Source organism: Typha latifolia, chromosome 13 (assembly GCF_019914945.1).
Source record: "Typha latifolia isolate L0001 chromosome 13, TyphaL0001v2, whole genome shotgun sequence".
Classification (NCBI taxonomy): domain Eukaryota; kingdom Viridiplantae; phylum Streptophyta; class Magnoliopsida; order Poales; family Typhaceae; genus Typha; species Typha latifolia.
In genome coordinates, this window is record NC_133098.1 from 1,532,344 (window position 1) to 1,555,455 (window position 23,112).

At 37.0% G+C, this 23,112-nt stretch overlaps 4 protein-coding genes and 1 non-coding gene across 6 annotated transcripts; 3 read left to right on the top strand and 2 right to left on the bottom strand.

Moving 5' to 3' along the window:
- Positions 1–822: 822 nt before the first annotated feature.
- Positions 823–5,893, top strand: LOC140800095 (NAP1-related protein 2-like). The gene is made up of 10 exons (XM_073154759.1): positions 823–1,110; positions 2,027–2,149; positions 2,257–2,307; positions 2,506–2,577; positions 2,682–2,795; positions 2,881–2,942; positions 3,684–3,744; positions 3,967–4,023; positions 4,131–4,175; positions 5,576–5,893. The coding sequence occupies exons 1-10, from the start codon at positions 994–996 to the stop codon at positions 5,642–5,644; spliced, it is 771 nt and encodes a 256-aa protein (XP_073010860.1). The 5' UTR covers positions 823–993; the 3' UTR covers positions 5,645–5,893.
- A 559-nt stretch (positions 5,894–6,452) lies between these two features.
- LOC140800298 (beta-ketoacyl-[acyl-carrier-protein] synthase III A, chloroplastic) lies at positions 6,453–11,118 on the bottom strand. Of its 2 annotated transcripts, none has more exons than XM_073155006.1 (8): positions 10,701–11,118; positions 9,736–9,884; positions 8,874–9,010; positions 8,193–8,295; positions 7,996–8,114; positions 7,402–7,466; positions 7,076–7,295; positions 6,453–7,004 (listed from the first exon to the last, which is right to left on the bottom strand). In XM_073155006.1, exons 1-8 carry the CDS (start codon positions 10,874–10,876, stop codon positions 6,783–6,785), a joined length of 1,191 nt encoding a protein of 396 aa, XP_073011107.1. In that variant the 5' UTR covers positions 10,877–11,118; the 3' UTR covers positions 6,453–6,782. The 2 variants fall into 2 exon arrangements, with proteins under 2 accessions (XP_073011107.1, XP_073011106.1); XM_073155005.1 differs by having other exon boundaries at positions 9,736–9,890; positions 10,701–11,115.
- Positions 11,119–11,489: 371 nt separating this feature from the next.
- On the top strand, positions 11,490–18,231 carry LOC140799725 (probable hexosyltransferase MUCI70). The gene is made up of 8 exons (XM_073154174.1): positions 11,490–11,856; positions 12,614–12,862; positions 13,101–13,456; positions 14,573–14,784; positions 15,011–15,267; positions 15,358–15,536; positions 17,695–17,824; positions 17,955–18,231. The coding sequence occupies exons 1-7, from the start codon at positions 11,700–11,702 to the stop codon at positions 17,767–17,769; spliced, it is 1,485 nt and encodes a 494-aa protein (XP_073010275.1). The 5' UTR covers positions 11,490–11,699; the 3' UTR covers positions 17,770–17,824; positions 17,955–18,231.
- A 772-nt stretch (positions 18,232–19,003) lies between these two features.
- Positions 19,004–22,773, bottom strand: LOC140800273 (cullin-3A-like). The gene is made up of 2 exons (XM_073154961.1): positions 22,321–22,773; positions 19,004–21,202 (listed from the first exon to the last, which is right to left on the bottom strand). The coding sequence occupies exons 1-2, from the start codon at positions 22,479–22,481 to the stop codon at positions 19,162–19,164; spliced, it is 2,202 nt and encodes a 733-aa protein (XP_073011062.1). The 5' UTR covers positions 22,482–22,773; the 3' UTR covers positions 19,004–19,161.
- A 40-nt stretch (positions 22,774–22,813) lies between these two features.
- Positions 22,814–22,885, top strand: TRNAM-CAU (transfer RNA methionine (anticodon CAU)). Its single transcript has one exon. It is a non-coding gene; the product is annotated as a tRNA-Met (tRNA).
- The last annotated feature ends 227 nt before the right edge of the window (positions 22,886–23,112 follow it).

The following is a 23,112-nucleotide window of genomic DNA, read 5'->3' on the forward strand; positions in this document are numbered from 1 at the left end:
ATCTTAACCAGGGGAAGATTAGCTCTTCAGCAAATATTCAGGAATGTTATGTGGATGATTTCCCTCTTCACTAACCTTCTTCTTGAATGAAATAATTTCTCATTGAGACCTATTAGTAAATCTCTATGCAGTTTAGGATTCTATATTAGATAGGCTACTTAATAGCGATAAGTATCATAATAACATAATAATAATAATTATTCCAAGACCTTTAGAGTTGTTGTCTATTTCCTCGTATTACCTCATTTATTTTTCTTAACATATTAACCCCCTAACTATAAGAAATCTCTAAAATGACTATTTTGTTTGTTATTTTCATTAAAAAATAATGTCAAATTTTATAGGAATCGATCTACTCTTATTTTAGAGAAAGAAAGAGAATAAGTTGAGAACAAATTGATCCTTTAATTATTATTATTATTATTTTGTTCATACCATTATGATGAGATGACAGATTTTTCATAGCTCGTTATATAAAACGAAAATTGGTAATATTAAGGGGGTGTTAGTGTAATTATCCGTAATATAATTAAGGCATCAAATCCATCAGAACCATCCATGAGCTGCTCTTTTTGGGAAGAACAATCCAACAGTCAGGAGCATGTTCTAGGGTTAGGGTTTTGGATATCTCCCACAATTAACCCCAATGCTACTTTGTGGGGCCCAATCGCAAGATGAAACCTATCACGAGATCCCAAACGAAATGGACGGCAAGGATCTCCCGGATCATGTCATGCGGAGTACGCGGTAGTCTTACCGAGAATTCTCGCATCATCGAGGGCAAACTAGGACTATAAATAGCAAAGTTTAGTCCTTAGTTTTACAAAGGTCTCGCCTTTCCCTCTCTCTCTTTCTCTCTCTCTCCCACCCTCTCTCTCTCACGCCGGTGGCTAAAACCCTTCGATTGGTTTTAGCCTCCGTTGCTCTCTAATCCGTCTCTCGTGGGGAAAGGCTCAGGGTTGGGGTTAGGGTTAGAGGAGATCAGAGAGGAAGATGGTAGCGGACAAGGGGAAGAAGTCGAAGGTCGCGGAGGAGGAAGCAGATCACGTCGACGGGGAGCTCGTGCTATCCATTGAGAAACTACAGGAGATACAGGATGAGCTTGAGAAGGTGATATATCTTTTTGTCCTAACTTCCCTACTCATTTTGGTCGTATTTTTCTCTTATTTTTTTCATAATTTGTGCTGTTTATGGAAATCCATTGTTCTCGGTCTATGTATAAGTTTAAAAGGTGTTCTGGTTTTTGAATTTCGGTTTCTGATTGTTAACAGTAAGGATTTCTCTTTTGTGATCTCCTTAGTTTTCTTGGGGGGTATTGTAGCTTTTAGATCTACATTTTGTGTATTCTTTCTTCTTGGAGATATTCTTATTAGTTGTAGGTGAGTGATACTAATTTATTATGGATAGGAAAATGTGATAATCCATGTTCTTAGGTTTGAAAGGGAGGTGTTCATTGTTCGTCAAATAATCTTTTCCTAATTTCCCGATATTTATGTATGTGCTAATAGAGAATTGAGGGACTAGATTGTATCTCCTTGGAGAAAACAATGAATAGTATATAGATGTCCCAAAAGGATTCCGTTCATGACATTAAATTTACAGTTAGGAAGCGTCTTACTGTTGAACTGGGCTGTGAATGCTACCTTGAACATGCCACTTCGAGCATTATCATGGCTATCTGTCTTCCTTTTCTTATTTGCCATTTTTCCACCTTATTTTTTGAGTGTCCCTTATTGTCTTGAACTTCTAATGTTAATGCTAGATTTGGAACAGTGAAACTTGTGCGTGTATCAGCTTTTCCATTAGGGGGCTTAATGTTTTGCCATTTTTATGATAAATGTTATAGCAAATGAGATAGCATTTTTATGTTGGACATTGCCATAATGAAATTTTGTGGCACTTTTTGTGAAGTTACTTATTGTCAGACACTGGTATCAGTTCCTGAAGTAAATGCTTTGTCTATGCATTTAACATTTTTTTTAGCTTAACTCTTCCACCTTTGGCTGATTTTATTTGGTACAATTAGGTTAATGAGGAAGCAAGTGATAAAGTTTTAGAGGTGGAACAAAAATATAATGAGATTCGAAGACCTGTCTACATAAGACGAAATGAAATTATCCAATCTATCCCAGATTTCTGGCTAACTGCGGTTTGAATCTATTTCACTTTCATTCTAGTTCATTTCTTACCTGTATAGTTTTGTTTTGAACATTTTTATTTTATTCTTTAATTGTTTTTGGTGCATTGTCTCTCTAGTTCCTCAGTCATCCTGCTCTTAGTGATCTTCTAACTGAGGAGGACCAAAAGGTATGTGTGCTTCTGTTGCTCAAAGATGCTTTAGTAACGAAGATTAATATTGTGGGCTTTCGGAACCTCTTCCATCACGAGCCATGACTATTCTCTTTCTTTTATTCAATAGTTAAGGATTCTCTTTATGAGTTATCTAGACTTTGTGATCCATCTTCTTAAAATGTTCAGTGCTGAAATTCCATTGTTTTGATGTAGATTTTCAAGTACTTGGTTTCATTAGATGTTGAAGATTGTAAAGATGTGAAATCAGGCTATTCCATTATATTTGTGAGTTCTTGCATTTCTACTCAAGGACATCTTTTTCTCATTAATTAAGTCTTCTGCTGTGTATTATTTTACTCTTGTATTAATATGGTGTCTTCAATTTATAGAACTTCTTGCCTAACCCCTACTTTGAAGACACAAAGCTTATAAAGACATACTCCTTCACAGAGGAAGGAACAACTAATATTAACGGTACAACAATTAAGTGGAAGGAGGGTGTGGTAAGGGCTTTCCTAGGATATGCTTTTTTTAGTCAATAAACCTTCATATCTGAAGAATATTCTAATAATTTCTTTCTCTATAAAGGAAATACCAAATGGCAATTCTCATGAGAAGAAGGGCAATAAACGACCACTTACAGAGGAAAGGTTGACTATTTTTCTCTTTATGTTATTATTAGCGCAATATGTTCACTTTTGAGTCTCGTTTCTATTGTAAATATGAAATTCCATGCTGACCAGTGCCGACAATAGATGATATGAATTGTAGGAGCAGCATGTCATCAGCATCACACTAGGACAACCTTGTACCTTCTGTATGTTGTTTCACACCATTACTGGCAAGAACAATCCTTAATTTTCGTACCCTCATCTTTTCATAAGGAATTAAACAACTGTTTTAGCTTCTGGAACTTCAATATCTGCAACCTTATTAGCTAAATGGCAATTGGCGTATAGAATTTGTTCAGTTTCTTCTGGTTCTATCTTCTTCTGTGTCTATGTCTGAATCATTTTTCAATCCGGATAATGTCTTCTCAATGGTCGTGGATATTCTATTCTGACTCTTGGTCGTAAGCTTGATACTTCTAATTGCATATGCTGATCTCTCTATAAGGTCAGATTTTGTATCAAGAAGCCTTCACAATACTTAATTTGTAGATATTCTATTGCTATTTGTTAGAAAGAATTGGAAATAATGGCTCAACATTATTTCTCCCCTTCTCAACACTCAATTGACCAAAAATGAACATTGAAACTAGGTTGGTTTCTCCCCTTCTCAACACCTATAATGCAACAATACTGAATAGCTCTAAGTAGATGAAGTGGGTAGATGCTTTTCTTGTACTTTGTTATTTTTCTTCCTTGATCTTTTTCAATTCTTTGGTGCAGTTTCTTTAGCTGGTTCAGCGAAACACAACAGAAGAGTCTTGCGGATGGAGTGACAGATGAGGTAAAATGGCAAGAGTACAAAAGTTATGATTGTTTGTCCCACTATTTGCTTGTCCCAAAAGTTGGAAGTGATGCATTGATTATTCTGTTCTATCACGAGATTATATTTTCTTGTCGTTTGTCATTTTCCTATTTTGTGTAATACTTCAAGTTGATAAATCAAATGGTAGATGCCTATCCTCTCTAGTTTTGTTATGAAATATCCTAACATGTGCATTTGCAGGTGGCTGAGATAATCAAGGAAGATTTGTGGCCTAATCCTTTGAAGTATTTCAACAATGTAAGTATCAATGCTTCTGTTATTATGCTATTGGTTTTTTTTACTTCCAAGGTTTTGTCTTTGACGAAGACTGATTCTTTTCTTTAAAAAATGTTTTAATGGTGTAGGAAGCTGATGAGGAGGATTTTGATGGGGATGAGGATGAAGAAGAGGTAAAGGCCTTATCATTTAGATTCTACATATAACTACAGGAGGTTTATTCCTTTTGTATCTCTTATATGGTTCACCTCTTATATGTTGTAAGGATTTTCCCATGTTCCATAATCATTGCAAGGAACTTTAAACAAGCTTTTTTTTCCTTTCTGAAACTAATGCATTTGAATGAGATTTTGATGAGCAATGTGGAAGTTTGACATTATCTACTTTGGAAAGAGATAGGATTATTGAGTGGAAGAATCTGAAATTGTGGAGCGAACAAACTGATTGCTTCATTTCCCTAATGTCCGATAGATTTTAGAGTTTTTCAAGATTTTGACATATAAGTTGAAAAAAGCAAGTTATGTACTGATTGGTGGTTTGAAAGAAAATATCAGCAAATTGTTAGATTGTTCTCTCTTAATGTAAGAAATCCCAGGGACGCTCTTTTCTGCAATAATGTTAAGAACTAAAACTCTTATTTTGTTAAAATTGTGATGGAGCTGTAATCACCTTTGTGCTTCTTGATATTATCTTCACAGAGTACTTTCTGCAAATGGTCGTCACTGAAAGTTGAGGAAATTAAATCTTGTATTACATACATTATTACTTCATATTTTAAGAAATTGATAACTTGTAAAGGTCATTTTGGGCTTTCTTATAGAAATTACAGAAAGATGACCACACATATAGGATGAAAAGAACATTAAAAAATGACAGGACTTCTTGCCCTTCCTCATTTAACTTGAATAGATTTTGCTTTGGCTGCTCTTTGGCCTAATTTTCTGCATCCTCAATCTTCTGAGGAATGATGAAACATATGAATCATAGCTGAGGAGATGATCTTGCATTGGCAGCTTTTTTAGTTTTCCATTTGACAGGAACATACTAATGTTACATTCATAATCCATAAGGCAGCTTTTCATCATGGTATTTTTTTAGGGTTTACATTATCATCCATAGCTTACAGACTCAATACGGATAGAGTTTCTTTTTTTGGCTTACAGACTCAATACAGATAGAGTTTCTTTTTTGTCCATTGGTCATGTCTCTTTCTCCGGCTGTTTAATTTCATTGTTCGGCTTCATTTTTTTGTTCCATAACTGCGCATACTGAGTTCTATGCATGACCAAGTAGGTAAAGATGTAAATTTTGAATTCAATTTATAGTGCATTGTGATGCTTCTTATAACTCTATGCCATTTATTATATCTAGATGCCTAAAAATCATCTTTAGTGCTTTGGGACCACTCAATAGCTTCTATTTTACTGTTGTGTCAATATCATTGCTACTATTTTTCTTCAATGTTAAGCACCGTTGATGCTTGACTAGTTATTAGTTGCGTATGTTATCATACATTGCTCATGACATTTTTGACATACTGGTGATCCAACTTTCTCTTTTTCTTGTGTCAAAGGGAACGGAAGGTGAAGATGGAGAACAAGACGATGACGAAGAGGACGACGACGACGATGAAGACAGCTGAGCTCTTCTTTGTGGTGCTTTCCAGCAAAAGACTTCCACAGCTAAGTTTGTAGCATGGGAAAAGTTATGGCTACAATGGACCAGAATCAGAGATTGCTTTGTTTCGTCTCCATAGCTGTCCATTTTTGTGCTTTGCTTACTTGAGCCATATTAATCTGCCGACCTTGGCAGAAGACTATATTATAGAAAGAACACAATATGTTCCATTGTAGACCAAATGTTATGTTAATTATCTCAATTTGCTCCAGAATCTAGTTGGCTTGTGCTCTTTTTTAACTGAAGTTCTCCCATATTTATCTATGTATCAATGTAAACTTTGCAGCTATTCTGAAAGAAAGAGAAGAGTACCTTTTACGTTTGGCTGCACAAAACAAGTTTAACTTCAAGCCAAAAAAGCTTTAACATTAAAAAATTAGCAACGCTCATAAGCTGACTGTTAATTTGAATTTTGCATCCAGTAGACCCGGGTTCAAATCCCGGCAACGGAAAACGTTTATCCCCAACTCCTTTACTAAATTGCAGTCATTATTTACTATTTTTATTGGTAAGATTGAGTCTTGAAAACTAAGTGCATATTATTTTTATAACCAATTCATATTTTGTCATACATACGGTACATACTAAAACTCAGTATTAGTAATAAAAATATAGAATTAAATTACAAAAGTACCCACTTTCCCCCCAAGTCTTAAACTATTCCTTGCATGAATGATGAATCTAGCCATTAAACACGTTCACTATAGAACAATGTCTTCAAAGTCCTTTGCATATAAGGATTGTGAGGGGCTAATTTACTTTACAATGGCATCTTGGCTTGGAAAAGAAGAAGTGATATTAACGAAATTTTGTTCATCAAGCTTTCCAAACTTTGGGACCAGACACCAAATTAAACAATTGGCTGCATTCCAGAATATAAATAATTCAGCACCCAATTATGATAAGAGAGGAAACAAAAACATGGGTGGAGCTAACGACTTCATGTGAAAGACACAGAAACTAAACGAGGGCATGGCAGAGAAACTTGAAAGGAGCTCCCCAGCCTGATACATGGGGGATATAAGTTAAACTGAGCCTGATTTTGTATTTGGATTCTCCTGTAGCATTTCAAACTTCTTCTTCGATTGTCATCTGAGAAAACTTTATCCCCACTTCATGATCGCCGAACCCCATGTAAGTCCAGCTCCAAAACCTGCCGTGGCAACAATATTCCCGGTCTTCACGTTGCCACTCCGAACAGCTTCATCTAATGCCAAGGGAATCGATGCAGCACTAGTGTTACCATAGTTGGCCAAATTTGAGATGACCTTGTCTGAAGGGATCTGCAATCGAGTGGCGACAGCATCTATGATCCGCTGATTTGCCTGCAAGCATGTTTGAGTTAACGGTTAAAATTCTTGATGCAATGATCATAGAATTGTATGGATATGGTTACCTGATGGAGTAGCAACCAATCAATACTAGAACTAGTTAGGCCTGCATCTACTAGAGCCATCTCGATTGTCTGCGGTACGCACCGGACGGCAAATCGGAAGACTTCCTTGCCATTCATTTGGATACAAGAAAAGGATGATTTTCTTGGTGGAAACAGCGGTGTACCGTTATTATTCGACAGGAAGTCAGTCTCGTCATCCTTAGCTATGGCATTTAGGTGCCTGCAACAGGGTAGCAAGGACAAGGTCAATAGGTGACTAACAAATGGACAAGAACATTATAACTGAAAACATGTTCTGTTAGACAGCTTGAAAATTAGATAGATACTTTTGACCATGGCCATCACTATGCACATCAAAGCCCAATAAACCATCTTCATCACTACTGCATGCCTGCAAAAAGTTAATGAATGAGAAGGAGAACTTAAGTACTAAACTTTGAGGAAGAAATAATGCTGAAAAGAAACATTCAACAAGCAAAAGTAGATGCAAAATCACAATTGTAGTAAGAAACAAATTATCTTTGAAGAAGTTCACTGCACCAAAGTTAAAATAATAAAACATAAAGTATTAAATATATTTTCCCTCTTATACTTATGTATAAAGTTACTTTACCCATTGTACAATTTATTGTATTAAACTAGTCTCTGTATTTATAACTCAGTTATCAAGATGTTTCTATTATATTTGTTAGACAAACTAATATGGGAGAAGGGTAATTTGGGTGTCATGGTAATTTAGGCAGGCTTTATTAACTTGGACACAAATTCTAAATAGTTTCACTTAATTGTAAGTACATGAACTGATTTAATACAAAAAAATTGTACAAGAGTAAAATGATTTTAAACATATATTTAACTCAAAAATAAAAAAGCTATTCATTGGATGAGAACTCTGTGTAGATAGAGGCCCAGCTGATTACCTGCACTAGTACAGCACCAGCAGCATCGCCAAAAAGAATGCATGTGCCTCTATCAGTCCAATCGACGTACCGTGACAGAGCATCTGCACCTATAACTAGTACATTCTGAAGTCCACCCCCTGCAGTTGAATAAATATATTGTAGCATATCTAGATACTTAAGACTGATTCTTTGTATGAAGTAAATAACCACATTACCTTTGATAAAACGAGTGGCTGTGATTAGCCCCACAACAAACCCGCTACAGGCAGCTGTAATGTCAAAAGCCCAAGCATTTTTGCAACCTAGGTCTCTCTGAATCTGAATATATATGATCAGTAAAATAAGTTCATTCAGGAAATATGTCTACCAAGATAGAAGAAGGCGAAAAAAAAATAGTAGGAAAATCCATATTTCCAATTAGCCCAGATCCTAGATCAAAGCATTGCAGGAGTTATGGAATTGCAAAACCATCCACTAACTAGAAAATTGTGGATAAAGGATAAACATATAAAAAACAAGGATAAATATAGCACAAAGCCAGAAACATGGATTTGGCACTGTCAACCAAAATAAGAAAATCTCAAAACAACAAATCTGTTTGCACTTAGACAAAGAAAAAGAAGAAAACAGATTTCAGGTTTACTATCTCTTTCTAGTGACATAAAAAGATGTCCAGTCACCTTCAAAATAGATTTGATGTTATACAAAAACAAAGAAAACAATAATGAAAAGGACATGATAAAGAGTGATGTGATTGCAAGAAACAAGGTACAGCAAGCCCTCCCACCGCATCATCTAAATAACATATTTAATTATTTTCCTTGAGTACAATAGCTTAAAAGAAACAAATGTACTAACTGGCCAGAGATGTAATGCAGTAGCCTCTAATAGCTTACCCGACCACCGCATCCAAAAAGGTCATCCGGAGTGGATGTGCACATGATGACAAGGTCAACATCATTTTCATCAACCTGAGCCATTTGAAGAGCCCCTTTTGCTGCCTCCACAGCAAGCCCACTCAATGTTTCATCCCCTACCAAAATTTAGCTAATCATATAGCATGAAATTTAGAGAAAAAAATGCACAACATAAGCAAAGGAAATACAGTTTCTGGCAGAGTTTCTATTGCATCATCACATAGGCTATAGAGTAATCATGTGCACCATGGCCTGGAAACATCTAGAAAAATTTTATTCTTTTGTGAGGCATAATCTTCAAATTTAAGGTCAAAGGTAGAAATATTGGTTCAGTCTTAGATAACATCAAAGCCTTTTGCATACAATATGGTGTTGGCTCGGGACTAAATAAGGTAAAGAAGGCACCACAATAAATTATACAAACTTTAAAGACCTCGAGGAATTGGTGGCAGATCCTGCAAAAGAGGAAAAAAAGAAAAGAAAAGCTTGCTAATCTCACCTAATTATATAACTGGCATTTAGATGAACAAAGTAACCACCTATATCTATTTTAATTAGGCTATTGTAAGCCAACAACAATCCTCCAATATTAGCAAGGCATGGAAACAATCTACATGAAAGAGTCCACTTTGAATCCTCACAAGACCAGTAGGTTCTTTACATAATGCAACTTATCAGTTCTGCCTAAGGTCAAGAAGAATGTCTATATTTGAGGATCATGGAAGTCTTTAGGGGAATATTCTTTCCACAAGGTGTGCAATCCCTGAATTTAGTCAAGCATTTTCATATCAAGCAAACCATTGAGTTTTAGAAAATCTATAACTTGTATACAAAATAGTACCTGTCAAAACTCGTCGATTACGAATCCCTGTGCGAACAGAAATCCATTCATCTGATGTTTCAACAAATTTAGCAAGGTCATCGTTAGAAATTGTAAGCTTTGGCAACGCTGACCCACATCCGACAAGCTTTGAACCCAATCCAACAACCCTGTAACTTTCCTTTTTGTATTTAGAAAGAGGAAATATATCTCAAAATGGATACTCCAATTGAAATCACTTATATACTTAGTCAAGTAACAGAAAAACACTTAAAATGAGAGAAAAAAATGCTTGGACCAGGAATGTTAGGTTCTGAAGGCATCATACAAGTTACTAATCTAGTATTGTTTTAAGATAACATCAAATTCACGAATCTTTGCATCATTTTAAAACAAAGAAACAGATATAGATTGATCTGGACGTTTCTTTAGTTAAGTAAAACTTAAGCTCTCGCGTGGAAAACTAGAACTAATTTACTTATGAAAATGTTAGGTCTTCTGGAAGAGAGGAAAAAAAATCGAAAACAATACCAAATTTCATTCTACCATCTGAATCACAAGAAAAGAACAACATATCAATCTAATTCAGCTCCAATCTAATCCCTACTTCATAGTACACTTGAGATCTTTACAAGTTACTCATTTAAGTCGAAACTGTCTAGAATGAAAGGGGCTACTCCTGCTTGCTCTGCCCACTTGCGTACTCACATAACCTCCAAAGACCAAATCACCTTAGCAAGAAGAAAAATAATTTCTTTTTTCTTTAATCTCTTTACAAATTATTCATCCTTAGAAATCCATCAAGGAATCACCAAGATATTCTTCTCTCGTCAACAACGGTTAGCATCTAAACGTTTAGATCCCGCACCACAATGCCACGAACAGTAAATCGTGCAGAAAAATCTCAACTTTCCTCAACGAGAGAGCTAGTAAAATGAAATAAAGAACACCAAACGCATCAAAAACGGAACTTCAACAAATCTCACCTCGGAAGACGAGGTTTCGAGATCGCATCTCCGAGGACGTGGTCCTCCACGCCGCCACCCACTGCGGCGAAGCATCTCAACGGCAACCTCCTCGTATTCCAGGACAACCCAGATCGGATAATACCAAGAGGAGCCAAATTCCTCCCCGGAGAAACGATTCCCGTCGCATTCGCCATCAAGATGCAGTAACAGAATCGAACGAGATGGAGACGAAACAAAAGAGTAATCTCCTCGAGATCTCAAAGATGAAGAGGAAGAGGAAGAGGAGAAGAATGGAGAAGGGTGGAAGAGACCATGGCGTAGAGTTTTAAGGAGAGCGAAGTAAAACCGATTTGGTAACCAAAAGCTTCGATAAATCCGATGGAGATGATGATGCCGAAACAAGTAGAGAACTCCCCAATGCTCGGTTTGGTTTGATAATAGTAGGTGAACCGGACCGGTCCATTACTAAACTCGACAACTCGTTAACCTTATTGCAAAAGACCACCTCACTTTTTAAAATTTACAAATTGACTTCTAAATTCTGGAATTTCTCATATTAAAAACATCCTGTTTTACCTAATATATAAATATTTATCATTCGATCTCTATATTTTATTTTTTATATTTTAAAAATATTTTTTCATCAAGTTTTTGATAGATCATACTATATAGATGTATATAAGTTAAATTAATTATAAGAAATATCAATTAAAAAGCTAAATATTAAATTTTTAGAGGTATACACGCAAATATGAGACTTTAGAAGGGTATATATGCAAGAAAAACCTAACATTAGTCGCTTAGTCCTCAACGAAAATGACTACAATACCCCTGATTCCCATGGCCGCGTATACCGGAGGCTGTGAGCTTTGCCGATTCGCCCGTTCCGATACGGTCACCGGATTCTCTCTCTCTCTAAAAACTGAACCCCAACCCTAGAATTCTGAAGGATTCGGGCTTCGATTGCAACTTTTTGGTTGCTTGGATTTGCCTTCCTCTCGGTGGAGTAATGCCCCAATGGCTCCATACAGGCTTGGTGGTGAACCGTTGCGGTCTCGCCGGGCTCGGAGGATCCCACGAGTTTCGAGGCGGATATGCTTCCTCTGGCCTTTCTCGCTCGCTTTGCTCTTTTTAATTTACCTCTCCTTCCTCCGCCCGAGGTTCTCGTTTCACGGTGAGCTCGCAATTCCTTTCCCTGTTTCGACCTTTCCTTTTCTTCTTCTCTCTCCTGTAAGCTAGTTGATGCGCTGTGCCATTCAAGATCTGGGAGTTGTTTCTCGATAAGCACATGCTGGGAATTACTCGGTGGCGAAATGTGAATACTTTCATCTTGCCTAATGTGTATATGTGCATAACGGAACGAGGAGTGATATAATCTTCTTTTTTAGGAAACAAAGCTCCACTTTTGGGTCTTCTATGCTGAGGGATGAAAAGAGATTCTTTGAGAGATTCTTCAACCATCGGTTTTGGGTCTAGGAAATGTTAACTTTATGTTTCTATAGGGTTACTCTGGTGTGCGTATTGGCCCAATTGAACTTATTCATGGCTTTATGAATACGCGTGGCAGACAAGTAAACGTCTATGCGTTATATGAAATTCAAGGTTAATCTTAGTTTCCTACGAGCTTATGAACAAAAGAGGAGCATCATGTCTTGAATTCGCCTAGAATAGTCAAGTTGATTGCTTTGTCTCTAATAACCTGAAGTAATAATTCATTTTTTAATCTTCCATATTACAAGCTATGTACATTGTGGGATTCTGTTCCCAAGAGATTTTTAGAATGCTTATGATTTTTCTTCTCTTATATATTGATAACGTATCTTTCTGTTTATGAGCATTTCTGAGCTCTTCCATGTTATATTTATATGCTCCTTCGATTTTTAATTTATTCATTATGTTTATATGAAAGATTTCTTATTCACTCTCGTTAGCTTTTCACCATGATCATGTCAATGGAGGAACTTTTCGAGATGAAATAGAGCAGAATGATTGGGGATATTCTCATGATACAATTGCTTCAAATTCCAATGCTTCTGCGGAAGTACAAAACATGATTGCTGAACAACAAGGCTCTATAGATGCATCAATTTTTCGAGACAAAAACTTCAATGCTTCATACAAGAGAAAAGAAGGTCAGGTGGATCACTCTAGGAATACAAAAGTTAAGTCTAGCAAGCGCCGTAAGTATTTTCTGACAACCCATCTCAATATAATAAGCTTCCTGAAGTTCTGTATTTCTTTATAATAACCTGTCTCTTCCCACATCCTCTGTGTTCTTTCACCTCTTGAGAAATGATGAATGCATCAGAAACATCTAGCTTCTTGATATATATATATATATATATTCTTTTTCTGACTATTTCATATTCATTTTGTTACCAGATATGCTTAGTTAATTTTAAATTCCAAATGTTTCAGATGTGCCATGTGAAATTGAGTTTGTGGACTCAGTTGATGATCTATTGGAGTTTGAGAGCTTCATGAACTTTACACGATTTTCACTAGACTACATTACTGAAGAAGAGGTCTTGCAAGGGGATGATCTATATGAGCCTTCATTTGGTGGACATCAGACCTTTGAAGAGAGAGAAAATTCATACTATGCCAAAAGTCAAGCAATTCATTGTGGTTTTGTCAAGGGACCTAAAGAGTACCGCAGCAGTGGATTTGATTTGGATGAGAAGGACAAGGAACTCATGGCTAATTGCTTCGTGGTGGTGTCGTCGTGCATTTTTGGATCCTCAGACTTTTTGAGGAGGCCAACTAGGAGTAAGGTACTTTTCAAATCCCAAAATATGATATGCATTTTGTTCTTGCATATTATTTGTGCACTTAACATTATTACCTGATCTTTATCATTAGTACATGAATTTTTAACTTTTAAGTAGGGTAATTTTTATATAAGAATTGCGATTTCTTTTGCTAGTATCTTATTTGCCACAGAGATGGATTTTTCTTTTAGATAGAATTATTGGATGTGTTAACTGATAAGAATTATTTAATAAGGAGAAAATTTCCAAAATGGTCTCAAGTTTACTGCATTGACAGCTCAGTGAGGAAGTTAGTTTGCTACCTTGGTGGAGTTTCTATGGGACTTGGACAAGCTCCACATTTTCTAACAATAGTGGAACAAGCGTATGAGGGGACTTTCATTTAACAAATGTCGGACCCACCACGTCATTGTTCTGAATAAGCATGTAAGTTATAAAATATTAGTTATATGTAAACTATTGGAATGGAGTCGATGGAATACTACTTAAGAATTATGATGATATTATTATCACGGCAATATAAGGCAATTAGTTATGTCTGTGGAATATCCAAATCTATATCAGTTATATTTGACATATCCATATCCATATCTGGATCTGAAATTTTCTTCAAAATGCATATCCCTATTATGATTGACTCCGGCTCAAATAGGATGTGTCTAACTACGGTTTTCAGATACAAATTGGGTAGGACCATACACTATCCAACCCGTCTTCACCCCTATCCATCTTGCTATGGAGATAATAGTATAATACTGTCACAAGGATACATGCATAAAAGGATGTTTCCATTTATCATTAGAGATCAAGTAATTTTCCATTTTGAGGAGGATTATGAATATTATAGTTTTCTGTAGAATCATATATGTACTCTGAGATTTCCTTGTGAGGACTTTTTCAAAGGCCATTAATTTTGGGTTTAAACTTGTATCAGCAGTTTTTACATGTTGCAGATTGAATATTGCCTTACAAGATTGTTTTCTTTGTTACACTATATAATGAAGATTGGTTGCAGAATTTGGACAGTTGTTACCTTGGCCAAAATTGTCTGCTCAAAGCTATCTTCTGTATCTTATTTGTTGGTTTGTAATAAATGTTATCAGCTTGTAACTGTCACAGATTGGCACATACTCTAAGAAGAATGTATGCTTCATGATGTTCGTGGATGAGCTAACATTGACAAAACTTTCTTCAGAAGGACAAGTTCCTGATGAGAAGGGATACATTGGCCTATGGAGAATTATTGTGGTGAAAAATTTACCATACCAAGATATGAGGAAAACTGGAAAAGTGCCAAAGTTTTTGTCGCACCGACTTTTCCCATCTGCTCGGTAACGTAGATTCCTAGAAAGTACTTTCTTTCCTTTTGACTTGGTGAGACTCTGATAATTTTTTAGATTATTTGCTCATAGCATTGTTATGTGGATGAAATTTAGGTGCTTCTAGTACATGTGGTCATTTTCCTTAAACCAGTAGTTCTCTTTTTTCCTTCTTATTGGGGTATCTCTTGCAGATGTTGCCATGGGAATCATTTTATCTGGTATTAAATTATCTCAGGTACTCTATTTGGATTGATAGTAAACTTCGTCTTCATGCTGATCCCATGCGTATCATCGAGTACTTTTTGTGGCGAAGTAAAGCAGAATATGCTATTTCAAAACACTATGATCGTAGTTGTGTCTGGGAAGAAGTGCTTCAAAACAAACGTTTGAATAAGTACAACCATGATGCAATTGATGAACAATTTTACTTTTACCAATCTGATGGTCTGATCAAGTATAATGAGTCCGATCCAAATGTTCCTCTTCCAAGCTGTATGTTTTTATATGCTAAAATAAAATGGTTCGCTATTTTATCGTTGACTTTTTACTTTTTAGATGATCTTGGCATTCATTCTTTTGCAGATGTGCCTGAAGGTTCTTTTATTGTGCGTGCCCACACACCAATGTCTAACTTGTTTTCATGCCTTTGGTATAATGAAGTCAATCGTTTCACTTCACGTGATCAGTTGAGCTTTGCATACACTTTCCTCAAGCTGAGAAGAATGAATTCAGGGAAGCCTTTTCTTCTTAACATGTTTAAGGTAAAACAAATCTTGATAAGATATTCTGTAATGAAGTTTCATCATTCACTTCTGAAATTCCTTTTCTTCTGAAGAAGTTTTGAGTTCTTTTCAACAGATCTGTATTTGTGAGTAATGCATAACCATGCTTACATTATATATTACTTTACCTAGTATCCTTTTATGTAAATTATGAAGCTATTCTTCCTTAGTCTGTAAGTAGAGCGTCATTTGCATCAGCTGCATAATTATGTAATAGTTACTAATGATTGAGGGATAATTGTGCTTTTAGATGAAAGACCATGGTTCCTAGTTTCGGCCGATCCCGAGTGGGATCGACCGAAACGGATCGGGATCCCTGGCCGGATCGGTCAGATATAGGCCGGATCGGCCGTATCGGCCGATCCCGCCCGAGACGAGCATGGGTAAAAGAGAAAGAAAGGGGAAAGAGAGAGAAAGAGAGATAGATAGAGGGAAAGAGAGGGAAAGAGAGAGAAAAAGAGATAGAGTTTGTGGGTTGCGGCAGTAAGAGGGAGAGGGAAGAAGAGAGGAGAGAGAGAGAGAGAGACATGGAGAGAAAATAAAAATTAAAAAATTATGTTAAAGAGAGAAAGAGGTGGCAATCGGTGAAGGAGAGAAAGAGTTTTTAAGAGAGAAAGTTAGTAGGAGAGAGAGTTAATTAGGAAGAGAGTTTGATAAGAGAGAGTTAGTGTGAGAGAGAGAGTTTGATAAAAAAGAGAATTAGTGGAGAGAAGGTAAGAATTTTTTTTAATTTGTGTGTGAGAGAGAGAGTGTGAGCGGTAAAAAGGGGGAGAAATAGAAATTGAGAAAATAGTATTTATTTTTTAGTTTTTAGACTTTATATATGAATAATTTATATTTATATTTTATTATTATTTTTCTAAAAAATTAAAAATTTATCTGTATTTTAAAAATGTATCATTTTTTTAGACGGCCAATCCCGATCCCAATCCCGATCCCGATTCCAATATTTGGAACCTTGTGAAAGACATACTGTGCCTCTGATACGTTAGATTTCAGTTACATTAATATTTATTAATTTCCTAAATAAACTCCATTCATGTAAACTTAGAGAATGCTGGTGTTCTCCTTCCCTTCGTCCTCCTATGAATCGCAGAACTTTAACAAAAGGGGGATGATTTGGGCCAAATCCTGAAGAAAGCTCAAAAACGCCCAATTTTAGTAATCTGAATCTAATAGGTCAGAAATATCTTGAACCATGAACTTTCCTCCAAAGAGCAGAAATGCCGCAGGCAGCTTGACAAGCCAACTAATACCAAATACACTGAATTGTTTACCAAACTCTCCTTGTTGAACTAAGAAAAAATGCTTTGTCTCAGAAAATGGTTCTTAATAGTGAAAAAACTGAGACGCCAACCAAAGCAATGTAGCACTCTGCACTTGCAGGTGTATTTATTTTACAACTGAAAATTAGTTTGAAACTGAAGCTGCCTAAGGGATTATGATGATCTTGTAGAATTTGGAAGCATTAGAACTTTCCTTATTAACAAGCATAAACTTTCAAGTACTAATAAATAGCAACATGGACAAAGGCAATTAGTGGAGAAGCTCATATTTTTTTCTTGTCAAAGGCCATTTTATTACCGGCTTTCTTTAATACAAGGTTAATTATTTTTTACATTTCTCTTTTTATGTTTTACAGTTAAACTTGCAGTTTGGACTCAGATCTACCTTATGTAGCCAATTAACTGCAACCTGTGCTCTGAGCGTTGCTATTATAATCCTCAACTCTTGTATCTGTTTCAGAATCTGTAATGCTATTTTCTTCTGCATTAGTTGATAAACAGCTAAGTTGATTATTTCCTTTGTATCAGTAAGATTTATTATAGCTCTGAATGGTTAGCATTAGTAGTCTCTATGTCAATAAAGCTGGTTATTTTTTAATACACGTGAGGTATCATCCAACTGATATAGCAATGAACAAAATCTCCAGATGAATCTCCTACATATTTATCTTCAAATATTTAGGTGTAGAATGTGTGGCTACTTTACTGGAATCTTTTGTTCGTCTTCTATTTCTGAGATGACCTCGGAACAGTACTATTCCAACAAGAGAAAATCAAGGCATTCTTAGTAGTCAATTCTCAGGAAAACGAGCTAAATCACAATGATCACTTATTTGACTGCTATGGTGCAGGACTGCGAACGAAGAGCACTAGCAAAATTGTTCCACCACCGAGTTGAATCAGATCCACCACCAACTATTCCTTGATGGAGGTCCTTTTCGTCCTTGATGATCCGAAATATCAAAATTTTGTGTTGGTTAGGTAAACTCTTGCACAAGTTCATTTTCTCAGGTTCAACATCTCCATCAGCCTCTGATGCCATCTCTTTCATTTTATTTTATTTTATTTTCCCTCTGACATATAACTGTAAGATTCATGCTTCCTAATGTAGGTTTTGGCGGTTTAAGTGCATTCCTAGTTCATTCTTTGACCTAACTACTGCAAGATTGGAGCAGATGCCTTCCGACTGGTAACTTACAGAGATTGAAGGAAATGCCAAGGGGGCAAAGGTGTTAAGAAATGCAACTTTGGAGAGCCCTTTGGCATATATTCTCTCAGATCATGTATACAGCAAGATTCTTTGTCGCCATGACACTTTTTTTATTATTTTACGTTGAACTGTCGATTAACCTTTAATGCATAGTGAGATTTCCAGTGCTTTTCTAATAGATTCATTCTTTAAATCCCCAAGTTTAATTATATGCCATCAAAATATTATTGAATTACACGAATGCCAGTATGTTTTGGTATATATGCAGTTCAGGCTATTCTTGGCAGGTATTCTGAGTTGCTTAAAATGTCAATATCAACCTTTCATTCTACCTCTTCGAAGCTCATGCATACAATCTAATATGTGGATCGAGGTGAAAGGGACACCCTGGACTATTTTGGAAAGCCTACTATGCCATTGTTAGCTAATCATTGGAAGACCGTGCATTGCCACTGGAGAAATAAGACATGAGCGTCAGAAGACCTATCAACACTTACGAAGTAACATCAACCTATAAGAAAATAAAAGATAATAATCAAAATCTAGTGGAAGGAATAATGCGAACTGTCTCCACATGCAGGCACACAGAAGGCCTTCTGCGTGCAGTGAAACACTAATTGAGAAATCAGTAATTAGATCTTGCCCCTTTTTAAAACTCGAACAAAATGTTTGAGCGTCAATCCACTATCCAGCATCAGGAACCAAATTCACCTTGGTGTTTATAGCAAGTAAACAAAACTTTCCCTAGTATTTTAAGAAAGTGGGGTCAGATCTACTGCTCAATCTCACCTAACAGACTAATATTTTTGCTCTGGAAAGTATCAAATATCAGATGTTTCCATCTGGGCAAAGGAGCCAGTGACATCCATGCCAGGAAGCCACCTAAAAGTATATCAGACATGTGAATTTGGTAAGTGAAGGACAAGTACAATGGGACTCTGACTCGTCTGTAGAGCAAAAGGCATCACAGGTAATAAGATTTAGCATTAGAGCAGAATGAGTCAAATGGATTAAAACAGAAGGCACCAAGAGAAGAACCATTTGGGGGATTACATGGACAAGATTTGCTTATCAACTGCACAGAAATTGCAGAGAAAGGATCTAAGGATCACGCAAGATACCGATACAACTTCCGGTCTGCCTTGTCCCTCTCTAAAAATTCACGCTCAATCAGAGACTCTATTCGTTTCTTTATCACTACCGGATTTGGCAAGAAGCGGGACTGCAACTGCTTTGTGACCTCAGTTACAATGCTATTGTGATCCAAGACCCTCCTGGATTTCATGATTCTAACAATGGCAGCCTCAATCTGAGGTTTTCTGTCTTCCTCCACTCTTTGGCGAGTCTCCTGCTTCTCTGGCTCAGACTCCTTTTGAGCCACAACTGTCCCTATCTTAACCTTGACAAACTTGCTTGTGAACTTATCATTGAAGTAGAAAGCATCATCCTCGGATATATCCTTGCTCATGGGTTCCTTGCGCAAAACATTCTTACCCTTGACACAAGCAAGAGACTGAAGACAGCGCTTCAGATCTGAAGCTGGTATTTCTGTAGCCTGCTCAATTTCTCGGTAAGTCAACCCATCTGCTGAATTGAAAAGCATGAGGACACACATTTGGTAAGTGGAGACATTCAGCTCATGTTTCTGACCCTTTCCAAAGGTTGCTTTTATATCTGCTGTTCCCATATTTGTTTGCCATGTCAATCTCCTTCCAGTATGAGTTCCAAGATAGTATGCACGGAACTTCTCACATACACCAAGAATTTCAGGCGGAAGGTTGCAGGTGGTACTGGGTTGGGTTGGCCAAGACCCCGTTGTAAGAATCTGGACAGCGAGGGTAGGGCCATCTCCTATCTCAGCAGACTGACTAGCATAAAACTCTTGCATAGTATCCTGAGAGGTCTTCATATCAGTAAACATGCCTTCTAATTTAGAAGTGAACTGATAGCCGCATTCTGTCTTCAGCTTAACTATCATACTCCTTTCAGCATCATCGGAAACAGTTTTGCCAGAAAGAAGCCGCTTTGCCAAGTGTTGTTTGTAATACTTCTCAAATACATCCTTCTCCTGCAGATACCGGAAAAGCATCATTACTTTGTCTAGGACAATCTCCACATCCTCTTCGCTAGCCCCTTTTAGGCCTTTCCGGAGCTTGTCATCAACATACAATGATATAAATTCCGGTGACCTATTGTTTAAGTTGATGAAGTATTCAAATGAAGAGTTCAGGGCATTTTGGAAAGTCTTATCATTGTTAAATGCAATGCTGATAATTTTATCATGCTTATCCTTCTGATTTAACAGACGTTGGACAAAGTCCACAGGGTCCTTTAGTCTCTCTGGATCTGTTACCAATTGTTTCCCAGTTTCTCTAAGGTGAGAAGTCATGACATCTCTAATTGTCATAAGCCCTTCAGGAACCCTACGGAACAAGTTGTACATCCTGCTCAAATCTTCATACTTGTCATCCAGAAGCATATTAACAAGTCCAGAGTTCTCCATGTGAACCAACCTATGCATGTGGTTTGCAATCATTTCTTTCTCCACAACATTAGTTATTTTTGTTTCACTCCTGGCATCCAGGTAATGCGAAACACGATCCATCTCTTCATTAAGCCGCCTCTCAGCCTTCTTAAGGTAATCCCCACAATCACAGCACTCAATAAAATGTTGCGACTCACCACTATAAAAGCTAGCTGATACCTCCAAAAATGGCTTCTCAAAATCTTCTTGATACACGGAAGAACCCAGATCCATTAGCATCTTAGTTATATTCCTCATCAACCCTCGATTTATTACTTCACCTGTACGCTCTCTATGTATGAGGTCGAGAAGTGTATCAAGTAACCTAGTCTGGATTTTGTCAGAGCGAATGATATGATCCCTCCATAAATTCAGTCCAAGTTCATGAACAGGTGTCTTATGACAGCTGGGAATATATGTTCTATCCATGTACATTAATATATCTCGTATCATCTGCAATGCCTTGTTGTGATCAACCCATTTTCTGTTTAGCTCCTCCAAAAATAAACCACCTTGAGCAGCCTCTATTGACTTTGCTATTTCTTTCAGGTGCCACGTCATAGTGGTTACAAGTCCAGAGTACAATTTTTCGCCATACTTGTGAAGCACCATGTTATAAGCACTCCTGTATTGGTAGAAGAAGCTCGTGAATCAAAACTTTATGTCAAAAGGAAGACAAACTATCATTTTAAACCACAGTTCACTAACACAATTACAGGAAGGAAACTTGAGATTCTGTTAAATGTCAGTTTAAGAGGCAAGAATAGTTCATCACAGTGGACACAAAGTGCAAGGTGATAACGGTAGTGCAGTTTTGGAAATTATTAATTTAAAACAAGCAAATAAACTCCCTTATACTGTAAATTCTTATAATACGACAAAAACAATGCCTGGTTCTGTCCAAAATATTCCTGCCTTTAACTGCATTGCAAGTTTAAGATGCATGAGGTACAGGTCAAGTTCGTACCTCAGAAACATTTAAAATTCACATTTAGCCAATGCTACATGAGGGCATCAAAGAGTGAAAAATATTAGATTTGTAAATCGAAAAAATTACAGTATCTGGTTCATCAAAAAACCATCTGGAACAAACAAATAGTCCATACTTTATTAAGAAGAAGAAATTATGGTAGAGGAAACTCTAATAATTGCACCAGACAAAAGAAAATCAGAGAGACTGTATTAACAATAGAAAAATCACGTTGAAAATTTCCAAAAATGTCAAGTTTTTACGCCGTTGGTGACACCGACAAAATGTCACAATAGTTAATCTTCAAAATTACCACAGCAGCAGCTACACCACAATTTTCCGAATCCACAAACAACTTTTCTACCTTGAAGGAAGACATAAAAGTAATAATTATGACCCTAATAGTGACTTTTTAGCAGACAGTTTCTCGATGCTGGAAAATTGACATCAATAAAAAGAATAATAACCAGCAGAGCTCCGGGAGTAGTGCTAATTTCAGACTGAGACAAAACACAACCATTTTAAGATCAAAAGGCCTCTAAGGCATACAAAAGACTAACCTTTGATCACATCTAAGGATCTATCTCATAGATCCGCTACATGAGCAACTTCCAAATAAAGCACTAATAAACGATTCCACAACCACGAATCAATACGTGCACTTCATATCACACATACATCATCATCAATAATATCCACACACACACACAACACACAAAAAAAAGAGTGCGCAAAACAAACAAATCGAAGAGAGAGGGGAGATGGGAGCAAACCTATAAAGCTCCTCAAAGCTGAGGCCGCTCGCGTTGTGGTTGTAAATCTCGTTAATCGCGTGCTCCAAGACCTTCCACGTCCTCTCCGCATACTTGGGATCGAGCTCCACGCGGTGCTTGAAGGCCTCGATCTTGAAGTTGCGCTTCTTCTGGGAGCTCATCGTTCCCGGCCACCGGAATCGGACGGCGGAGCGATCACCCTACCCGAGGCGAACGGCGTATGGATGTAAATCTAGGCTTTGGGAAGAGGGGCGCACACGGATCGAGAGAGCTAGGGTTAGGGTTTCGGGAGATGGCGGGGATGGACGAGGAGAGATATAGAGAGAGATATAGAGAGAGGAACGGAGTCTTTTTATTCGTTTTCTTGCCCTTTTTGTGCTAATTTTTCTTTCCTCTGGTGAACGGCGATGCTTTGATGTGCTCCTCTGCGGAGTTTATTCTCCGGTTTACTTTAATAGAACAAGTTAAATGTTTCATATAGTCTTATCATTCAATCAGAGTGGCGCAGCGGAAGCGTGGTGGGCCCATAACCCACAGGTCCCAGGATCGAAACCTGGCTCTGATAATTTCAGATGGGCTTCCACTTTTCTTTTTGTTTTCTTTTTGGTTGGCCCAAGGCCAAGGTCCATTGGGCTAATGGGAGGCACTAATAAGTAATAAGTGCGCCATCTTCCAAATTTATTTTGGGTTTTTTGTATTTATATATATAGTTTTTATAAATCTCTTATTTACTGTTATGTCTCTCTAAAGTTTATTTACATTTTTTTAAGACATGATTTTTGCATATATATT